The sequence below is a fragment of the Lepisosteus platostomus genome, chromosome 20 (assembly GCF_059453375.1).
Source record: "Lepisosteus platostomus isolate fLepPlt1 chromosome 20, fLepPlt1.hap1, whole genome shotgun sequence".
In the NCBI taxonomy this organism is placed as follows: domain Eukaryota; kingdom Metazoa; phylum Chordata; class Actinopteri; order Semionotiformes; family Lepisosteidae; genus Lepisosteus; species Lepisosteus platostomus.
The window spans coordinates 16,829,704-16,848,208 of record NC_142630.1 but is presented as its reverse complement, the minus strand read 5'-3'; the positions used below and the strand labels follow the sequence as shown (position 1 = coordinate 16,848,208).

Genomic DNA, 18,505 nt, shown 5'->3' with positions numbered 1-18,505 from the left:
TTCCTTGCGAGACAGACGCGTGAGGCTGGTTGCAGAACAAGTGGGCACAGTCAACATGACCCTCCTCCAGATCCTGCTGCGGCTATTTTTTTCTTTAATGATTGAATCTCAGAAACTGAGCATGAGGTGTAGCCTGTTGAAATCGGAGACCAGCTGGCTATGCATGGTGCTGTTTGTTTTGCACGCGAACAACATTTCGTGGAAAGCACAGGCACGTGTACAACATGCTCTTGTAAAGATAAGAGCTTTCAGGACTGTAGCCAATAATGTTTGTTTGCAGTGAACATCTTGAGTCATATTCCTAGAAAATGCTGTAAAGCTCAAGGAGCACTGACATTCAAGGAAACAATTGTAAACGTCAGATATTGATCTAAGGAATTGACGTCAGATTGCCACAGTCCTTTATATAACCAGGTGAGTCATATGAGAAAGAATTCCCAATTTGCAGTGATTGCCAGCAGTGCCCTCGTTTACACAGCAGGGCGTCTACTGCCGCAACATCTGTACCACATCTGGGATTTGAACTCGAGACCCCCCACTAATGGATTCTCCGCACTGCTGGCTAAAACAGGCCAGTTCTGTAGTGAATATCTGCTCGCTGTATAAAAAGCATACGATGAGATGGTCTGACATAGGTTATATATCTACGCAGTGACGTCAGTGAGTGAGACAAAGTGTGATGTGACCCTTGTCTACCACAGGAACAATGCAGTAGTAACTTCTTGCCATAAGAACTGTAAATGCTCAGGTAGAAGCTGTGCTGCCCAGTTCTTGACTTCTGCCAGTGTGTGAAAAGCAGCCCTGTGTGGATCCTGATATCCTGTTTCCTGTGTTTCGGGGGCCAGATCGTGTCCAGTAAGAAGCTGACGAGGCCTCTGGTCTTGGGAAATGGGAAGCCAGCTGGGAAAGGAGCGATCACGGTAAGAGGCTCAAGCTCACCCTTATCCCGAGCAGGAATACAAGCCTAAAGCCGACTGCTTGTCCTGACCCAAGTCCTAGATCAAACAGTAACCTGAGAACCTTTCGGAATCCTAACACTGTGTCTAATTCTAACCCTAACCAGACACGTAATCTAAATTTGAGCCCAACCTCTTAACCCAGCGTCTGACCAGCATCAGTCAGAAAGGCCAGACGAAAGAGATATTTTCAACATTCCTTTGCAGGCTGACAGGTGTCTTTGTCAGTTCTGAAAATAAAAGAAGGAAACAGGAGCTTAGACAGATGCTGGAATAAAAGAAAAGATAGGTGGTAAATCAGCAGGCTCTGAGATCTAAAGATTCCTGATAGAGCCGTTCCCTCAGAGCGCTCCTGCTGCTATGACACGCGTTACTCGTTAAAAGTGGATGCTTTTCCAAATCACTGAGGCTCCTTGATTTCAGCTTTTAGAACTGCTGCTACTTTTACTTTGAAGAAATGCAGTGTCGCGGTAAAGGTTTCACAGCCATAATACTGATTCCAAATTCTATACCTCGCATCAGTGCTTGTGGGTGTGTGCTTCGGCCCGAGTGTGTCCTGTTGAGAGGTTCCTCAGGGGTCCGTCTGTTTGGGTTGTTCTTTTGCAGATAACTGCACAGGAGCTGTCGGACAACAGAGTAATAGCGCTGACTATGTGCGGAAGAAAGCTAGACAAAAAGGTAAGTTCTCAGCTCAGAGCTGCTCTTTACACAAAGGGTTGTGGGAGTGGGGAACAAACCGCACAACCTCGTGTTGCAGGAGATATCCTGGGATCCTTCAGCAACCAGATGGGCAAGATCCTGGGATCAATGAGCTACAAGTAACCGAATGAGCAAGCCAGGCTGTCTGTCACCTTGCGTTTGTTTTTACTTTCAGCGACTAAATGCTAATTCTCTCGGTGTGTTCCAGGATTTCTTTGGCAAGTCGGATCCCTATTTAGAGTTTCACAAGCAAGGCCACGATGGGAAGTGGATGCTGGTTCACAGGACGGAGGTAGGATTGTCGGTTCTGGGGGGCGTCCTGGCACAGCCTGCTGCTGGGCCAGTGCTGTGGTGCTTGGGGGGGAATCAGGGACCTGCCCAGGCTGGCTCTGGCTCTGCAGACCTGACTCGAGCCTCTCTGTTGTTCGGGCCCGGGGGATTATACGCTCACAGCAGCCGAAGTGAGTGTGAAAGTAGAATAGTGAATTGAGTTCTGTGAAAATGTGGCTTTAACCTCCCGGCCATAGGAGAAGACTAGACTAGCCTAGGACCCCAGTGCTTGTGAAAAGTTGACCAAAGGGCAGCTGCAAAGGTGGAGAGGGGGTGGAGGAGGGATCCTAAAACAAGCGAGGAAGAGGAGAAGAGGAGAGAGTGACGTTTGGTATATGTGGAAATCCGACATCACATTACATCAGAATAACTTGTGAGTTGCGGCAGCTGATCTTAATTAGTTTGGACAGGGACCTCTTCCCTCCCGAACTGTAATCCCAGTGCTTTACGACACTGTCTTGGATAGAACTTTGTTTCCAGACTCCGCGAGGGCAGCAGTGTTTTCCTCAGTGCTGCCCGTCTGTGACATTCTGACATTCCTTTGTCCCTCATGACCTTCTTGCCACTGAATCCACTGTTTCTGCCCCGTTCCTCTCTGAAAGGCTTCTCCAGCCTCCAGCCTCAAGTCAGGAGACAGACCCTGGCTTGTCAGAGCCCTGTGTGATGCACCCCCACTCGACCTCTGACCCCTGGCTCTGCAGAAATGTCACAAAGCCGGCTGGTGCGAAAAGTGCCGAAGCAAAACTGGCTGTCTTGGGAAAAGCACTGGATATTTTCTTGTACCCTATTAACATTAAAATAATCCTCGCCGTTCCCATGGACACGAGCACAAAAGGCTGTACAGATTTCGAGGCGATTGCTCATCGCAGCCAATGCCCAGGAAAACAGGCTGTTTTAGAAGCAGGAAAGCACTGCAGGAAATGAATAAACTAGACAGGGCTTTAATTTATTTGTGCATATTTGGTGATGTAATCTCTCCTGAGCACTGTGGAAGGAGGCACAGGGGTGGTCATTAACACTGCACAGGGCCTGAAGTCCTGGAAGAGAGGCTGGCGTTGCCGTCTTGAGCAGGGTACTTCATTGCAAGTGCTCCAGTAACATACCCAGCCGTACAGACAGGGGGTCGCTCTCCAGCAGGCAGATGAGTTCGAACAGAGAGAGTGTGAAATCTAAACGGTCAGGGATCTATGAAACGAAGAATTAAGCATCCTTGCTCTTTGATTTGCTTTGAGTTTTTCCCACTGGTTAAGAATGGTTTATTTCAACTTCAGTGCAACTAGGAAGAAGTCTATTTGAAAACAACTGACTAAATTTAGACTTTAAAAAAAGGACTGTTTCATTTTTTTTTAAAACATTTAAATGCACTATAAAGACATTTATTGTATTTTATCATACAAATGCAAGGGGGTCACTCCCAAGCTGTTGCAGTATAATTATACAAGGGCTTGCCTGGTTATTTTTGGAGTCTGAAGTTTAATTAAGTTTAAAATAGTGCACACACCTATTTTTACAGTGGAAAAAATAATATTTCTGGATGACTCACTCGCACACAGAGAGCTGTGCTTTTCCATGCAGGGTAGACTGCTGCTCCCCAGGGAACAGCTCAGTATTGTGAATGTTCTCCTGGACCAATGTGGATGGAAAGAATAACAGCCTTGAAGTCAGGATTTTCGGCTGGACCTGATAAAACCCGCATGCTTAAGGAAGGGTTGTAATCCTTCATTTTAAAAGAGGAGGCCTTTTTAGAAAAGAGGGTCCCAGCAAACTGCCGCTGTAACGTTGGGAGAGAAAAAATGACGAACTCTGTGGTTTTCTAACGAGGTGGAACGCAAGGCAGAGACAGAAAAGGAGAAAACGGGGAGTACTTATCCAAAGCTGTAGTCGTTAGTCGTTAGCCAGAAGATCAGAAAAGCAACAGTACAAGGACGCAATCTGAAGTCGTAGTCATTAAACAGATCCGGACGTTGAGCCAGTAGATCAGCAAGGGAATCGCACAGAGGCGCAGGGAAGACGAGAGAGAGAGAGCTCTGCTCGTTGACCCAGTGCTGAGCGCTGTGATGAGGGTCAAGAGTCCATCAGTGTTGTGGGGTTCCAGGGGTGTGGTAGTGATCGGGGAGAGTGATTGGGTCATTAGTGGGAATTGGCAGGAGCTTGATTAGGATGGTCGGGAGCTGCGTCAGATCGCTGGCAGTATTTATTCTGATTAGGCGGAGCTGTGACAGCAGTGCTGTCCAGATTATTTGGGTCTGGAGTGCCGAGGTCAAGTCATCTGCAGGTGGTCGTGACACAGTCCGCATCTCCACGAAGAGCTCTCCTGAGGGTTGTCAACACACACCCCTGCAGTAGAATGAGCACAGGCTGTTTGACTTCCTCTTACTGCAGGTTTTGAGAGCCACTCTAGTGGTCTGTGATCTTGACTGCCAGACTTTATGGAGATTGAGCTTCACTGCCAGGGCTGTGCCAGCATGAGTGAATGTCCAGTGTCCAGCCACCTGTAGTGAGGGTGTACATCAGAGTTACCACTAGGGAAGGGCTCAGCACATCTTCATCGGCTCAGCGGTAGGGAGGAGTGAACGGGCTCTGCAGAGCTCTTCTCGTGGGGCGTTTAAGACCCCCTGTGTAAAGGGCTGGACTGTGGCTCTCCAGGAAGGGGCAGCTAGTCAGGGGTTTGAGGTTTGGGCTGAGGTTGTGAGTCGAGGTCCTGCTGTGGCGAGCACCGTGTGCGAGAGTTCGACTGAAGGGCGGGTTTGCTTCGGTCTGCGTGGAATGCGTGTGTGAGTGAGCAGCACTACACTGGGTCCTTTGTGTGTTATTGTTGGCTGGCTCTGAGACCCTGAGTCACTGCCAGCTCTGTCAGCGCCTTGCTGGCACATTGAGCACACTGGGGAGACGTTGAGCTTTAATGCAATACACATTCCTGGCCACTGCGTGAAACTGCCATTCCTTACTCCAAACCTGACCTCATAAGCAAAACAATACTCGTGCAAAATAGAATGGAATAAAATAGCAGTGAGTACATTTCTGAGACTTGCTTTAGAAACCAGCGTAGGTCCTGGCCTGACTAGCCAGCTCGTGTTGAAGTGTGATGTTTGAGCCGGCTGTTTTCCATGGAGAGAAAGCGCCGTTGTCTTCTGCTCTGCCAGTGTGCTGCACACCTGTTGGGGACGCTGTCAGATCACAGGCGTGTCGTGCTTTCCTGGTACAGGCGCTGAAAGCGTTTGTTTTTTCATTTCCAGGTCATCAAGAACACGCTGGACCCCGTGTGGAAACCATTCAGCATGCCGCTGGTCTCGCTGTGCAACGGAGATGTAGAAAAAAGCATAAAGGCAGGTATTTCCTGCCGGGCAGACAGGCGTGCCCCTGTCATGCACCAGCAGAGCCCGTGACCATATGGGCGCCATTCACACGGAGAAACCGACTGGGAAAAACGTACTACTCGAGGAAGCCGCAGGTTCCACAGGCTGATGCAGAGCCAGCACACAAGCGCACCCCGTGGTGGCGCCGTAGAGCAGAGGACGAGTGTAGGAGTGCTCGTTTTGTTAGACAAGCATTTAAGCTAAAGGACATAAAGAATAAAAACAAACCTCATTCGCAATGGAGCAAGACCTTTGCTGTGGGGTTCGGAATTGCAGTCCTGCTTGGTGATGTGGCACACAGACTTAAAAGCCTGAATACTGCCAGATTTGATCCCAGTGCATTAAGCAGTTTCAGTAAACTCAATAAGTGTAATGAAAGCAAAGTGCTTCCTGGTAATATGTGTGTTGGCAACTGACAAGTGCTCCTGAGTTTTTAAGTTTTCCATTACAGCTGTCCCAGGAGACAAAACCACTTCCAAATGTCAGGACTGCTTGTTCCACGGAGACAGAGAGTCTGACTGAAGCTTACTCTTGCGCTCTGTTTCAGGTGATGTGCTTTGACTATGACAACGACGGGGGCCATGACTTTATTGGGGAGTTCCAGACCACAGTATCAAAGATGTGTGAAGCACAGAATTCAGCAGAGGTGAGAACCACACAAAGCGCAGAAAAGGACTGGTGACACCACTATGGCCACCACTGGTGTAGTCAGGGCCCAGTCACCTGTCTTTACTGATGGTATCTTGTCCATGCAGGTCATGCACAACATACAGAAGCACAGCAAATAATTAGGGTGTGATTTTTTTAAAGCATTTTAAAATCCACAAATGAGCCTAAATTGATTCAGAATACTTTTGTGTCGCAGAGCATGCCAATGAGAGGTGCAGAGTGAATTGGGGAAAGGCTTGAACTTGTCAAAGCCACACATAGTCCTCAGAGGTCAACAGTGTTGAGTCCCTGCAGCCTATCTGAAGCACGGCTTAGCGTTTGAGCTCACTGAAGAGCACACAGACTGGCGCCCATTGCCAGAGTCTGGCAGGAAGCAGACTGGCTTGGTGGTTTGTTAGCAGGCATTTAAAGCTGCATCATGCAAGCCTCCATCAGAACAACAGGTCCTCCAGGATGAACGTTAATCCTGCAGACAAGCCCGCACCTTCTGTTCTGCTGGAGGTCTGGCAGTCGGAGAGGAGTTGCTGTTTAGTTGTGAGGCTGGAAAACAGTTTGTTCCTCTGAGGAGCTGGCACTCCAGCGTGCCGGTTTATTAATCAGAACTAGTTTGCATCACGGACAAAACAGACTGAAAGCTCCATCACACTTTCCTTTGTTGTTGCTGTTATTATTATGCTAATATAATGTGTGTGTTCTGGTTCAGCGTTTTCAAGAACTTCTTTCTTTTTTAAATTAAAGTGGTCTTTACAGAATTCTCCAGTGGCCATTTGTTTTCATCGAGGAGATCAAAACAAATCCAGATCTTGCAGCAACTGCTCCTTTCTAACTCGCCTGCCGTCGTTGCCAGCTCTCCTGCAAACCTCCTGCCAAACCCTCAGACTCTCCCCTCGCAGCACGCAGCTCGTAGAAATCCCAGTTAGCTGCACAGTACTGAGGGCCCCAAGGTTATTCATCTAGAGATCTGATGGGATTTCATTGAAGCTTTGGAGCTGTTCTGAGGGACAGAGTTCTGGTCTCTGTTACCTAATATGAAAAGGCTTTTGTCATCTCCAGTGACTCTGTTCAAACCCAGGGTCTGATCGCACTCATGTTTATGTTCAAAGGAAAATGAAAGACTACTTTCTGCACAGAAACATAAGTAGCAGGAGTTGCATGAGAAGAGGCACTTTGAAAGGCGATTTCAAACTTTCGTAATGTACAGTACATGCCTCTAACATGTATGACATGCAGCTGCAAATATTGCCATTTCCTCACCTGGAGGAGCTCCCTCTGGAGCAGGGTGCAGGGTGTTCCCTGAGCACAGCGGAGGGCAGGGCCTGCGGTGGCCATCGTGAAAATCCTAATCCTGGCCATCTCCCCTCGCAGGTGGAGTTTGAATGCATCAACCCCAAGAAACAAAAGAAGAAGAAGAGCTATAAAAATTCTGGGATCATCATTCTGAAGTCATGCAAGGTAAATAGACCCAACTAACTCCTGAAGATATCTGTACGTACCTTAATCTCCTCTAATCTGCTATTGGTGCTTTTAATTATTCAAAATAATTCAAAGTGAAGCCAAAATAACCTGTGTTAAGAATACGTGTTAAGACAGGCATGAAAAATAATTATGCATGGTGTTAATGTCTTCTTATTGAACATTTAATGAGGTAGTGTAGCAGGGGAAGCAGTGTGCACGAGTGGACTGTTACTCCCCTGATCAAGGCACTTTGCTCAGACTGCTGCAGTAAACGCGCCTGCTATACAGCTGGGTCTGCAGGGTTTTTCTCAACAAGGATTTGTTCTCAATTGAGCGATCTGGTTAAATAACGAATTACATTTTTTTTTAAATGCTTTGGACTGCGACTCCATTGTCAGGGAACCGGCAGGTTGTGTTCCGTGGATCCTGTGCGTAGCCGTGAAATCTGCGGGATGCAGAGGCAAACGATCCGAAATCGTAATCCAGAAGCAAGGCCGATAGGAGAAGCTAGAGATCAGATAACCAGATAGATCCGAGACAAACCGAGAAGACGAAATCCAAGAGACGAGATCAAACGGGAAAAGTGAAGTCCAAAAACCGGGAAATCCAACGAGACAAAACACGCGCACTAGAGACTCTAAAGGAGGCTTTTCAATAGTGAGCATGGGTTGGTGCGTGAGGGAACTTTAAATATTGAGGGGGGAGGGACGTGGTGGGATAATTGGTCCAGGAGTGAGAATCTGTGGAATCTGGTGCCCGTGAGGTGATGGGTTCAGTCAGGAATGAGATCGTGAGACAGTGGGTTTGGGAATGTAGTGGCGTTTGTGAGGGCGAGTGTGGGGCATGACATCCATGCTTTGTGTGTTTATAAACAATCTCCTGGCTGCTCATTTCTGTGCATATTTGCTGTGAACTCTAGAAGCAGTCTCTATAATGGAGACATGTTGTTGTATTTTATCAGATTGCAAGAGACTACTCCTTCTTAGATTACATCCTGGGAGGATGCCAGCTCATGTTCACTGTAAGTATGCACCTCCATGGCCTCTGTAGCCACTCCTGTTCACAGACTCACAGGGGTGATGGGTCAGGGCTGTTTCACTGGCCTCAGGGCCAGAGTTTCTCCTCCAGCACCTACACCCCCTCACTGTGACACAGACACTGCTTCTCTGGTTTCCATTCCACTCAAGCACTTAATTAGATAATTAAAGTAATTATTCACTGAATTATCAATTTACATTCAGCACAAGCCTTATACCTAAGAGGAGACCTGAAGAAACTGCTGGGCTGTGGTCCTGCAGGGGAGGAGCTGGACAGCACAGGCTTAACAGGCAGAACAGTCCGTTCCTTTTGCTCACTCCTCCCTGCCAGCCTCCTGGAGTTTCAGTGGGAGAACAGGGAGCAAGCTGGGAATCTCCCATCTCACCCCTCACTAGCCCGTCTGCTTCTCTGCTGGCAGCCTGACAATAAGAAAGAATTAGAAATTAGGAAACTGAACTTGTGGAAATGTGGTGGAGTCTTACATCCCATAGTGCCCTTCTGTTGGGGGGGGGATTTGCAGAGCATGGTGAGCTGTTAATGGTTGGTAATTTCAGCCCATGCATGAAGTCTGGTACTGGTTTCACTCCCCTTACAAACACGGTAAATAAATATAGGCAAATTGCACAATGGAGGTCTCCTGGGACAAGCTGGAGGAGCATGATGGATACCCACTAATGACCCCACGGAATATTCAATTCCAAGGGCTTTTTAGTGGATATAACTGCCCGTACTTTGCATTTTCCTGTGCTTTGTTGTGCCCACATCTCTTTCTGCTCTTGCACCGTCCCAGTGTGCTTGACTGCCTGTGCACCTCAGTGTTCAGTGTCTTCAGTAGTTCGGTGAGCGGGGTGGCGGCCCGTCGTCCTCAGCAGGTTGCTTGCGTGCAGCTGGGCGAGTGACGCTGCGTGCCTGCTGGCCCAAGGAGGTCAGCCGTGTCTCCCTGGTGGGATCACCGTGAGACGGTCAGATCAAGTTAGCGCCATGCGGTGTTTAATTTAGTCCTTTGACGTCTTCTTTCTTGATTTGCGTCTTTTTTTTTTGCTTCATACCAGGCATTTGAGCTCTCTATATATAACCGTGTGAATTTTATTTCCGTGATTGTCAGAGAGAAAGACGCAGGCAGAGAGAGTAAGGTTGTCATGGAAACAGCAGCCCCTTGCAGAAGCAATCTGCTCACTTGAACTGAGGGGAGAAAGGAAGAAATAAGGCAAAGGGCAGAGTGCCAGCGAGCAGAGACTGTCTAAATACACAGGACAATCAAATACACCAGTCTGATCAATATCGGGATCAGGTCCTGACACCCGCTGGTTATGCAAGCAAAATAAAACGTTAGCAGCTATGCACCCCCAGTTTTCACACACCATGGCGTTCACTTTGTTTGTTCTTGAGCAAAAAAAAACAGGTGGCAAAACTTAAAAAGGACAAACAAATATTTATGTACAACATACAACGTCTGTGGCTCTGTGCAGATATTTCGCAATCGGTGAGAATCGGAGCCCAACCTTCTGTAAACACAGAAACCCCACAACTGCCTGGGAACCCAGATAGATGCAAGACCCTGGACAAAGAGGAAAGCTGGATCCAGTAAAAGGTGCTCTCCTGACACACAGGCCAAATGCATCTGAAACTGAGACATTTCTTACAGCCTGGTGGATTCCACACGTGGCAAACCACACTACTTCCACGGCCAGCACTAAACATCATTCCCTGCAGTGCTGAAATCCCCTGGAAGTCCTGCAGTCCTGGTCTATAAAGGAGGAGAGTTGCTTCTACTCACTATTACGATCTCTTCTCTCCCTGATACTGTCTGCTTTACCTGTGTCTAATCCCCCACCAAGGCTGACCTAATGATTTAACTGCAATCCTGCTGTCTCAGTAAAAAAAATACTACAACTGTTTGGCCATGTGTACAGCTCCAGGAGTGATAAGATAAAGGCAGTTGTGCATACTTATCTTCACAAAAGGGAACTTGCACTGCAGTTTATAAACGGAGCGGTGGCTCTGTGGCTGTGCCTGTGACTGGAAGGTTGCCGGTTCAAATCCTGCAGCTGGCAGAGGAATCCTACTCTGTTGGGCCCCTGAGCAAGGCCCTTCACCCCAACTCCAGGGGCGCCGTACAATGGCTGACCCTGCACTCTGACCCCAAGCTTCTCTCCCTGTCTGTGTCTCATGGAGAGCAAGCTGGGGCATGCGAAAAGACAAATTCCTAATGCAAGAAATTGTATAGGGCTAATAAAGCAATATTATTATTATTATTATTATTATTATTATTATTATTATTATTACCACCAATTAGATTTATTTGGTGTCACACAAATGACCTTTTTATACTTTCTTTCTCGGTAGATTATTGTAATTTAAGGACACCCACAGACATGCAATACTGGAATTTAGGATTCTGTGTCCCACAGCCCTTGGTAATCCTTGCCTTTTGTTAGAGGGAGAAGCTTCTTAGATTTTTATAGAAACCTTTTATTTTCCAGCTCCTCCATTGGAATGTGGGGGAGATAGGTTAATCTGTTTTTAGGGAATTATCCCCACTGTGATGACGATCTGAAATGCAAAGTCCTGAGTTTTATTTTTTTGAAGTCCGAATCCTGGAAACTAGGGCAACTCTGCTTCCTTTGCAAACACAGTAAGTGGGCTTGTGGCACAGCAGCCCAGCTCTGGGGATCGTGTGCAGAAACAGTTTGTGCGCTGCTGGCCGTTGCCAGTGAGGGTGCAGCATGTGCTGCAGAGAAGCTGCGCAGGTGATTAATGGCAAGAGCAAGAGCGTTTTATTTAACATATCTTCAGAAATAAAAGGCTTGACATCAAATACGCCCCTTTCTCCTGACGTGACCTATCAGCATCCTGCGGGAGAAGCTGAAGTCCGGTTCCACTGGCATGCCGGACATCAGCGTGACGATCAGAGACGCACCACTGTCAGGCCCAAAGCTGAAAGACCGGTCACAGACGAGAGGAGCCGCTTGGCCCACGCCGCCCGTTTGGCAGTTAGAATCTAATTGAACCCAGGATTTCATCCAGCCGTTTCTTTTAAAAGCCAGCATGCTGGCTTTGACAGCTTGTTCCAGACTCCTACAACCCTTTGGGTAAAGAAGTGCCACTTGTTCTTGCTTTTAAATGCACTTCCACATAACCTAGCTTTGGCCCTTTTTTCAGTCTGTCTTTGGGATTTTGTGCCCTTCCTCATGAGCGTCCTGTTTCCTGTGAGGTTGATGGGTATCGAACGAGGGGCTTTGTGATCACCTGTTCATGCACAGAAGGGGCTGATTAAAGTGACTGATCCTGTGAACATGTGGAAGCCAGCTGTTGGACCTCATTTTGAATCTTTTTTACAAAAGCGAAAACGTCCTTGTGCAGGACCACAGGAATGCTTGTCTCCTGGACGTGATGTCAAGGAGAGCGCACCACAGTTACTGGAAGGAAGATTTCTCTGGCACATGTGTTCCAGGATGCTGATGGTCTCTATGGTGATGTTGCATCTTAATAAAACCCATTACTGCAAATTGAGGCGGTTGTGTCAAGTGGGGAGTACAGAGCAATCTAGTTTCATTCCAGCAGCAGAGAATCAAAATCCCCATGGAGTCTCGCTACTTAATCCTGCTACATTTTCTTTCACCCCTCTGTCGCTGTCTCACCATGAGCCGAGCTGTAAAATCTTACAGTGAGATGCCGTGACAGCAGGGCTTTGCCCGGTGTCTGTTTCAGCGGCTCTGTGTTTCCTTGCCAGCTGCTGGGATCAGGACAACAGTGTGTGGGAGAGACAATCGGAAATTCGCCTGGCTTCTGCACTGCCATAACAGCACTGCACATGCTTAACTTCTAAGTTGAATTTGAGTTAAAAGACAAAAGATGCGCTCACATACTCTGCCAGATCTTTTTTGATAAACGTATTACATCGGTCTGCTGGATCAGTCTAGCCAGTTAGCTATCACTTATAAGCAATAATAAGTGGATGCTTGCCTTGGCTTAATCTACAAAATCTGCTTTCTAATAGTAATATCTAATTAATATTTATCCATCCATCCATTTTAACCACTTCTTCTGATTCAGGGTCACTGTGGAGATAGGGTCAATTTCAGCAAGCAATGGGCACACGGCAGGGTACACCCTGGACAGGACGCCAGTCCATCACAGGGCACACACGCACACTCTCTCACCAGGGCCGGTGTTCTCTGAAACCCACGCAAGCACAAGAAGGACATACCACACAGATAGCACCCTAGGGCCCCAGTGCTGCAAGGCAGAAATGCTAACCACTTACAAAATCGGTCCTAATGTCAGTTTTTTTTTGTCCTGATTAGAATGTCCATTTGTGCCTTGAGTTGTAACGTGATTAATAGGAGCCATCCACTTAACTCCATTGGCGTGGCAGCAGTGAGGGTGGTACCTGACCAGCTCTATGCATGTTTGTGTTTCAGGTGGGCATCGACTTCACAGCGTCCAATGGGAACCCAAGAGACCCCTCCTCCCTGCATTACATCAACCCCATGGGAACCAATGAGTACCTGGCTGCCATTTGGGCAGTGGGCCAGATCATACAGGACTATGACACGTGAGTCAGGACACACTGTCTGTGTTGAAGGTGCTTGGCTTGTCGTTTGTATGTGTATTTGTATAGGTGTATAGGTATTGCACTAGGGCAGTGATGAACATCAGTGTTAGGGTTAAGGTTAGGGTCCATTTGGAAATCAGGATAGAATTGTGTTTGGAGTTTGCATTACAGTTGGGATTGGGACTACGTTCAGAGTCAGAGTTAGGATCAGTTTTAGGTTAGACTGGGAGTTGGGGTCAGGGTTAAGGTTATGTATTTTGCTGAGGGTTCTAGATGTGGTATGCATTTAGTAACACAGAGTGGGTATTTCTCAGCAGAACAGAGGTCCACCCAATCAAGACTTTCTCCCGGGGCCAATCAGTCTCTGCCACATGCTAGGGCAAGCATGTGCCAGAGCCCCCCCCTCTCTTCCTGATTTCTGAACACTGTGATGCTTTCTGCTCAGCAAAGTGTCTCTCTACGAAGTGCCCCAGTTTGCTAAAAACACAGGAGACTGGATAAAAAGGACATGCATGGGCAATGGTCTTATCTCTTGCTCTAATTAGGTTTGGAAAAGGGGAAGGCAGTAATGAGAAACTAGCACAGGGCTCTAGCAGGGGAACAGTACGATCTCCTGCTCCTTGGATAAGTTGCCTGGTGTCATCTGGATTGTCACTGCTGCCGCTTAGGTGCTCCAATCAGTCACCAGGCTGTAGATCAGGAGTCCTATCCCTCTGTGGCCTTTGTCCTGCTTTTCAGATGTGGAAGTTAATTAGCAGGAAAATTACAGAAGAGTTAGTGCGCGTTTGAGTGACGCCAGGGTGCCTGTGCCCTGTGGTCTCGGTCACATGCTGATTGTAACTGGTCACTCTATCGAGAATGACCTCTTGAAAGAAATTGTAGGAGCAACAGGTCAGAATTTTGCTGTGGGTTCTTTTTTCCTATGAACTCGGGGAAAAAGGTGTTCTTATGACTCGAATCATTATTATTATCGCTTTGTCTTTCAGGGACAAAATGTTTCCTGCTCTAGGATTTGGAGCGCAGCTTCCCCCTGACTGGAAGGTAAAAACATTTGTTTTGTAAGTTAACGATACATGTGGTATGTGACCGAAATATCCTGGGTGTTAAAGTGACAGTATCTCTCCTGGACAACAGTGTCCGGAAGGTTCCGTGGGGGAATGACAGCACTGCTCGTTGACGTCTGGATGCAGTAGAGAGATGGGGCAACAGGTAGAGCAGCTGGATGGATGCCAGCTGTTATCTTTCTCACCGAGCCTGTGATCTGTCAGTCCCACTTCAAAAGACGCACACTACTATTCCCTTAGCTTTGTATCTTGGCTCGTTTAGAGAGAAGAGATTTTGCAGGCAGTCCCTGTCTTTATTATGACCTACAGAGATAATTGCAGATTCCGTTTCCCCTTGACTTAGTCATTTTTAGCTTTTTTTGATTTGTGAAGATCAATGTGTTATAATATACATTTGGGCATCATCTGTTTCGTGCCTGAGCCACCTTCAAGGCTGCTTCTGAGGCATCTTCAATCAAATGATTTAAATTACCATAAAGTAACAGTGAAGAGCTCTTAATTAAAAAATATATATACATCTGCGATCCTTTTTCCACCTTAGGAACTTAAGCATTAAGGACAGGAGGTTCTCTTTTACACTGAGGGTAGTAGGAGTCTGGAACAAGCTACCCGGTCATGATGATTTCACATAATCAATTAACTACTAGGCTGAATGTTTTCCTCAGTTTTGTAAATATTCCTATTTTCTAGGCCCCTGAATTGCCCCCTCCTGTTCTGTTTAGGAAATTTCATCATGACCAAGGAATTATAACCAAGACGTCTCAGGGCAAAACTGAAGGAATTGTCACAGCAGTGATTTAGAACAAAGTCTGCTTCACCAGCTGGGGCACTTCAGCTGTGTGGAAGTCAACACCAGGACAGACCACTGTCTCAGCGCTCACCGTGTCTCACCCGTGAGACGGGCTGAGCTCATCGCCCATCTCGCCTCCCTCCCTCTGCTGGGCAGAAGCCCCGTGTCTTTAAGGGATTATGGAGCAGGAGGCCTGGTCTCTCTTCTGGCTGGTGTGGGCCCTGCAAGGGCACAGCTCTCATCCAGTCTCATGCTCCCTCCTGTCACAGTTCAGGCAGTTTATGGTGTTTCTAACTTGCTTGATCTGCTTGGATTCACAGGCTATTACCTTAATTAGGTCTGGCCTACGAGTGGTTTTCGCTCGCTGTAATTTTCAGTGAAAGTAATGAAAAGCTCCTCTTTACTCCCTGTGCGGTTTCTATGGTGTTGTGGAGAAAGTATTTAAAATAAGTAAGACAGGATGAGGAGTTTGGTGCAGGATTATGATGGAATTATTTGAGATTTTAAGTGGAGCAGACAGGCATGTGGTAACTGATGGAAAGGGAAGTTCTTCTGCTTGGTGCTGCAGTGCTGCAGACAGCTGGAAAGACTGTGTGTAGACTGGAACACTAGTCCAACCATCAGAAGCAGAAATACAGAGCTCAGGCCTTGAGCAGCAGGAGGGTTTCGGGACAGCCCTGGCTGTCACGTTAACGTTGCTCTCGCGTATGTATTGGCATTCCTGGCCTTTCCTTTGCTGCGTGCTCCCTTTGGGCTGCCCTGACTCCTCTGTGCTTGAACTGGCCTGATCACAGCAGGGGGACTGGTGCTCCATCAGTGCTCTGCCCCGCCTGTACAAGGGCTCTCCGTGGGAATTCGCCAGCCCGCGGTCCCGCCAGAGACTCGGCTCTGACTGTGTGTCTTCGCTCTTGCAGGTGTCGCATGAGTTTGCCATCAACTTCAACCCCACCAACCCGTTCTGCTCAGGTAGGTGCCGTCGGCCGTCCGGCTGCTGTTCTGCGCGGCTGTGTCCTCTCCTTACCCACGAGTGCTCGTCTCCCCCCCCAGGCGTCGAAGGGATTGCGGAGGCGTACTCGGCCTGTCTGCCTCACATCCGCTTCTACGGCCCCACCAACTTCTCCCCGATTATAAACCACGTCGCCCGCTTCGCGGCGCAGGCCGTGCAGCAGGAGGTGGCCGCGGTAAGTGTGGACCGATATCCGGCGTCGGGAGCAGCAGGCCTGGACTGCCCAGGCTTGCTGAAGGGGTGCAGCTGCTCTTTCTCGCATTGAATCGCGGGTAAAAATAGATCTTTAATTGGAGACGGGGAGGACGTTTTATGTCATTACTGCATGTTTAAAAATGAGAAGACAGTGGGTCACGTAAGGAGTCTTTAAAGATGTAATCGTGGGACGTATGACTCGCAGGAAAGGCTGTGTTTGTGTGATGAGGTGACACATCGCTGAGCAGTGGGGGTTTGGAGAGAACAGCCATTATTACAAGTTCCAGTGGATGATGCCAACAGCCAGGGCCGTCTCAAAGGAGGGGGTGGCCACCCAGGGCCCCGCACCGGCCAGAGCCCCCCCAATCCCGCCTCACTCACGCATAAAGACATAAACACTTATTTGTTTAAATATTTTAATAAAGCGACACATAAAACCTTTATTTTAACTGGCGATGAAATCTAAAGTCGGTGGGAGAGCAGATGCTTTATTCAGTCCTGGGATGTGTCCCGCACTCACTGCGTCACAGGCCACCAGCTGTGATCGCGGCAGAACTCAGCTAGCTTGGAAAAACCGTCAGCCGGTGGGAAAATGGCAAGCACAAGCAGAGACGGGGACAAATTTCGAAAATACTACAGCAGGGGCGAGAAAAGAAAAAAGGAAGCGGAAGAGGGAGGATGCAGATGTGGCCCTTAAGGGGTCTTTGGAAATGTTCGTCATAAAAACCAGGAGCGAAGAAGAGACGGACAGGGGTGGCGATTAGTAGTTGTGTTTGGTTCTGTGTGTGTGTTTGCGCGGGCCTGTTAGGGGGCTATTTCATCACCTCAGCGCTGCTCCCCGCCCACCCTGTGTGACGGCAGTACTGCTCCACTGCTGGCACCACAGAGCACTTGAGGGGGAAAAACAGGAACAACAGGAATTCCACGCCCCAGTCTCTAGGCTTTCACATTTGCACCTTCTGACCACATTCCACTCCGGATTTGTACTTGCTGCCCTCGTGCAGTGAATTAATTGATCGACTGGGTGATTACAGAGAGTATGTGGTGATGGAGAGCGCACTGATGCAGGTGGTAAGCTGGAGCAGTGCCTGGGTCCTGAACTTCAGCACTGTGCACACTCTTATTACACAATGCTTTGCCTGGAATCACTGCGCCAAAATTGCTATTTGACAGTACATAGCAAAAATTAAGTCTGAAGTTCAGGAGGGCTGAGGTCTAGCTGGTGTTTATCTAGGCTGTCATGCCTTGCAGTATTTGCGATGCACATGTGGCAGGGCCTCCAGGGACAGCTGCTTCAGGGGCGTGCTTGCTGTGGAGTCTCAGGTCTCCCGGAGGGGCGACTCGGTCCTCAGTGCTGTGTTGTTGTCAGGAGCGAGCAGATGGCGTGTTTTAGTCGATGGTACGAGCCAATGTGCGGCCAGCAGAGCAGAGACCTGCGGCTCCTGTGCTAATTGCAGAGAGAAGTGCAGCACTGTGCTGGATCTTGCTAGTTCAAAGTACCTTGAGCTGCTTTGAACTCCCCTCTTTTATCAGCCCTCAGCAGAGGCTGTTTCAGTCCCTTTCAATTAAGGATATACAGTATATATAGAGGGGATACTATTCGCAAGCACAGTTGTGTTGCACGTGATTTAATTCTTCTAGTTCTTAGAAGGAAGAATCCGAAGGATCGATAAGTGCCTGATACCTCGTCGAGCAGGAGGCGCAGGACTGTTTGGACACAGACTGCTCTGCCTGCAGTGTGGAGAATGTCCTTGAGAGGCGCAGGTGTCAAACACAGCTCTTGGGTCCTGGGTTCAGTTCCAGGCTGGGGTGCCTTCAGTGTGGAGTGTGCGTGCTCGTCTCGCAGATGTGTGGGCGTTCTCCAGCCGCCAGCTTCTTCGGTTTCCTCCTACCGGCCAGAGACTCGCTGGCTGGATGTGTCTTGACTGTTTCTCTGTGTGCGTGCACGAGTGTGTGCGTACTTGCCTGTGGCCTGTGATGTACAGTACTAGTGTGCAGTGTCCAGACCAGGGTGTTGTCCCGCATTGTGCTCTGAGTGTCTGAGACGGGCTCTGTGTCGCCATGACCCTTAATAAGTAGGAATAGGTCATAAGTAGCTTTCTGGTGGTGGATGGATGAACCAGTCTCTATTCTCTGCATTAGCCTTTAATCCTTAAAAAAACAAAGAGTTTAATGTGCAAGTGTCTTGAAGTCATGCTTTGTGAGTGTTTACTCTGCTCTGTAGGCAGCTGAGGGGTGTCAGAGTGGTGAGAGGAGATAATAGCTACTCACTACTATGTTTCTGTTGGAGAGGCCTGAAAGCAGAGAGCTTTTTATTCTTAATTGCATCCTGTCACCTAGCATGCTGTAACATGCTCTTTTACTGTGCTGGGGGAAAAAACACAGTGTG

At 48.2% G+C, this 18,505-nt stretch overlaps 1 protein-coding gene across 3 annotated transcripts in view; it reads left to right on the top strand.

Moving 5' to 3' along the window:
• The window catches only part of cpne2 (copine II), a 39,909-nt gene that overhangs the window by 15,553 nt on the left and 5,851 nt on the right, over positions 1-18,505 (top strand). For all 3 annotated transcript variants that reach the window (XM_088613849.1, XM_088613847.1, XM_088613846.1), the window contains exons 4-14: positions 846-920; positions 1,563-1,634; positions 1,864-1,947; positions 5,222-5,311; positions 5,889-5,987; positions 7,376-7,462; positions 8,427-8,486; positions 12,928-13,061; positions 14,048-14,102; positions 15,830-15,881; positions 15,963-16,096. In XM_088613849.1, coding sequence (XP_088469975.1) covers positions 846-920; positions 1,563-1,634; positions 1,864-1,947; positions 5,222-5,311; positions 5,889-5,987; positions 7,376-7,462; positions 8,427-8,486; positions 12,928-13,061; positions 14,048-14,102; positions 15,830-15,881; positions 15,963-16,096 — 942 coding nt within the window. The remainder of the gene's footprint in view (positions 1-845; positions 921-1,562; positions 1,635-1,863; positions 1,948-5,221; positions 5,312-5,888; positions 5,988-7,375; positions 7,463-8,426; positions 8,487-12,927; positions 13,062-14,047; positions 14,103-15,829; positions 15,882-15,962; positions 16,097-18,505) is intronic.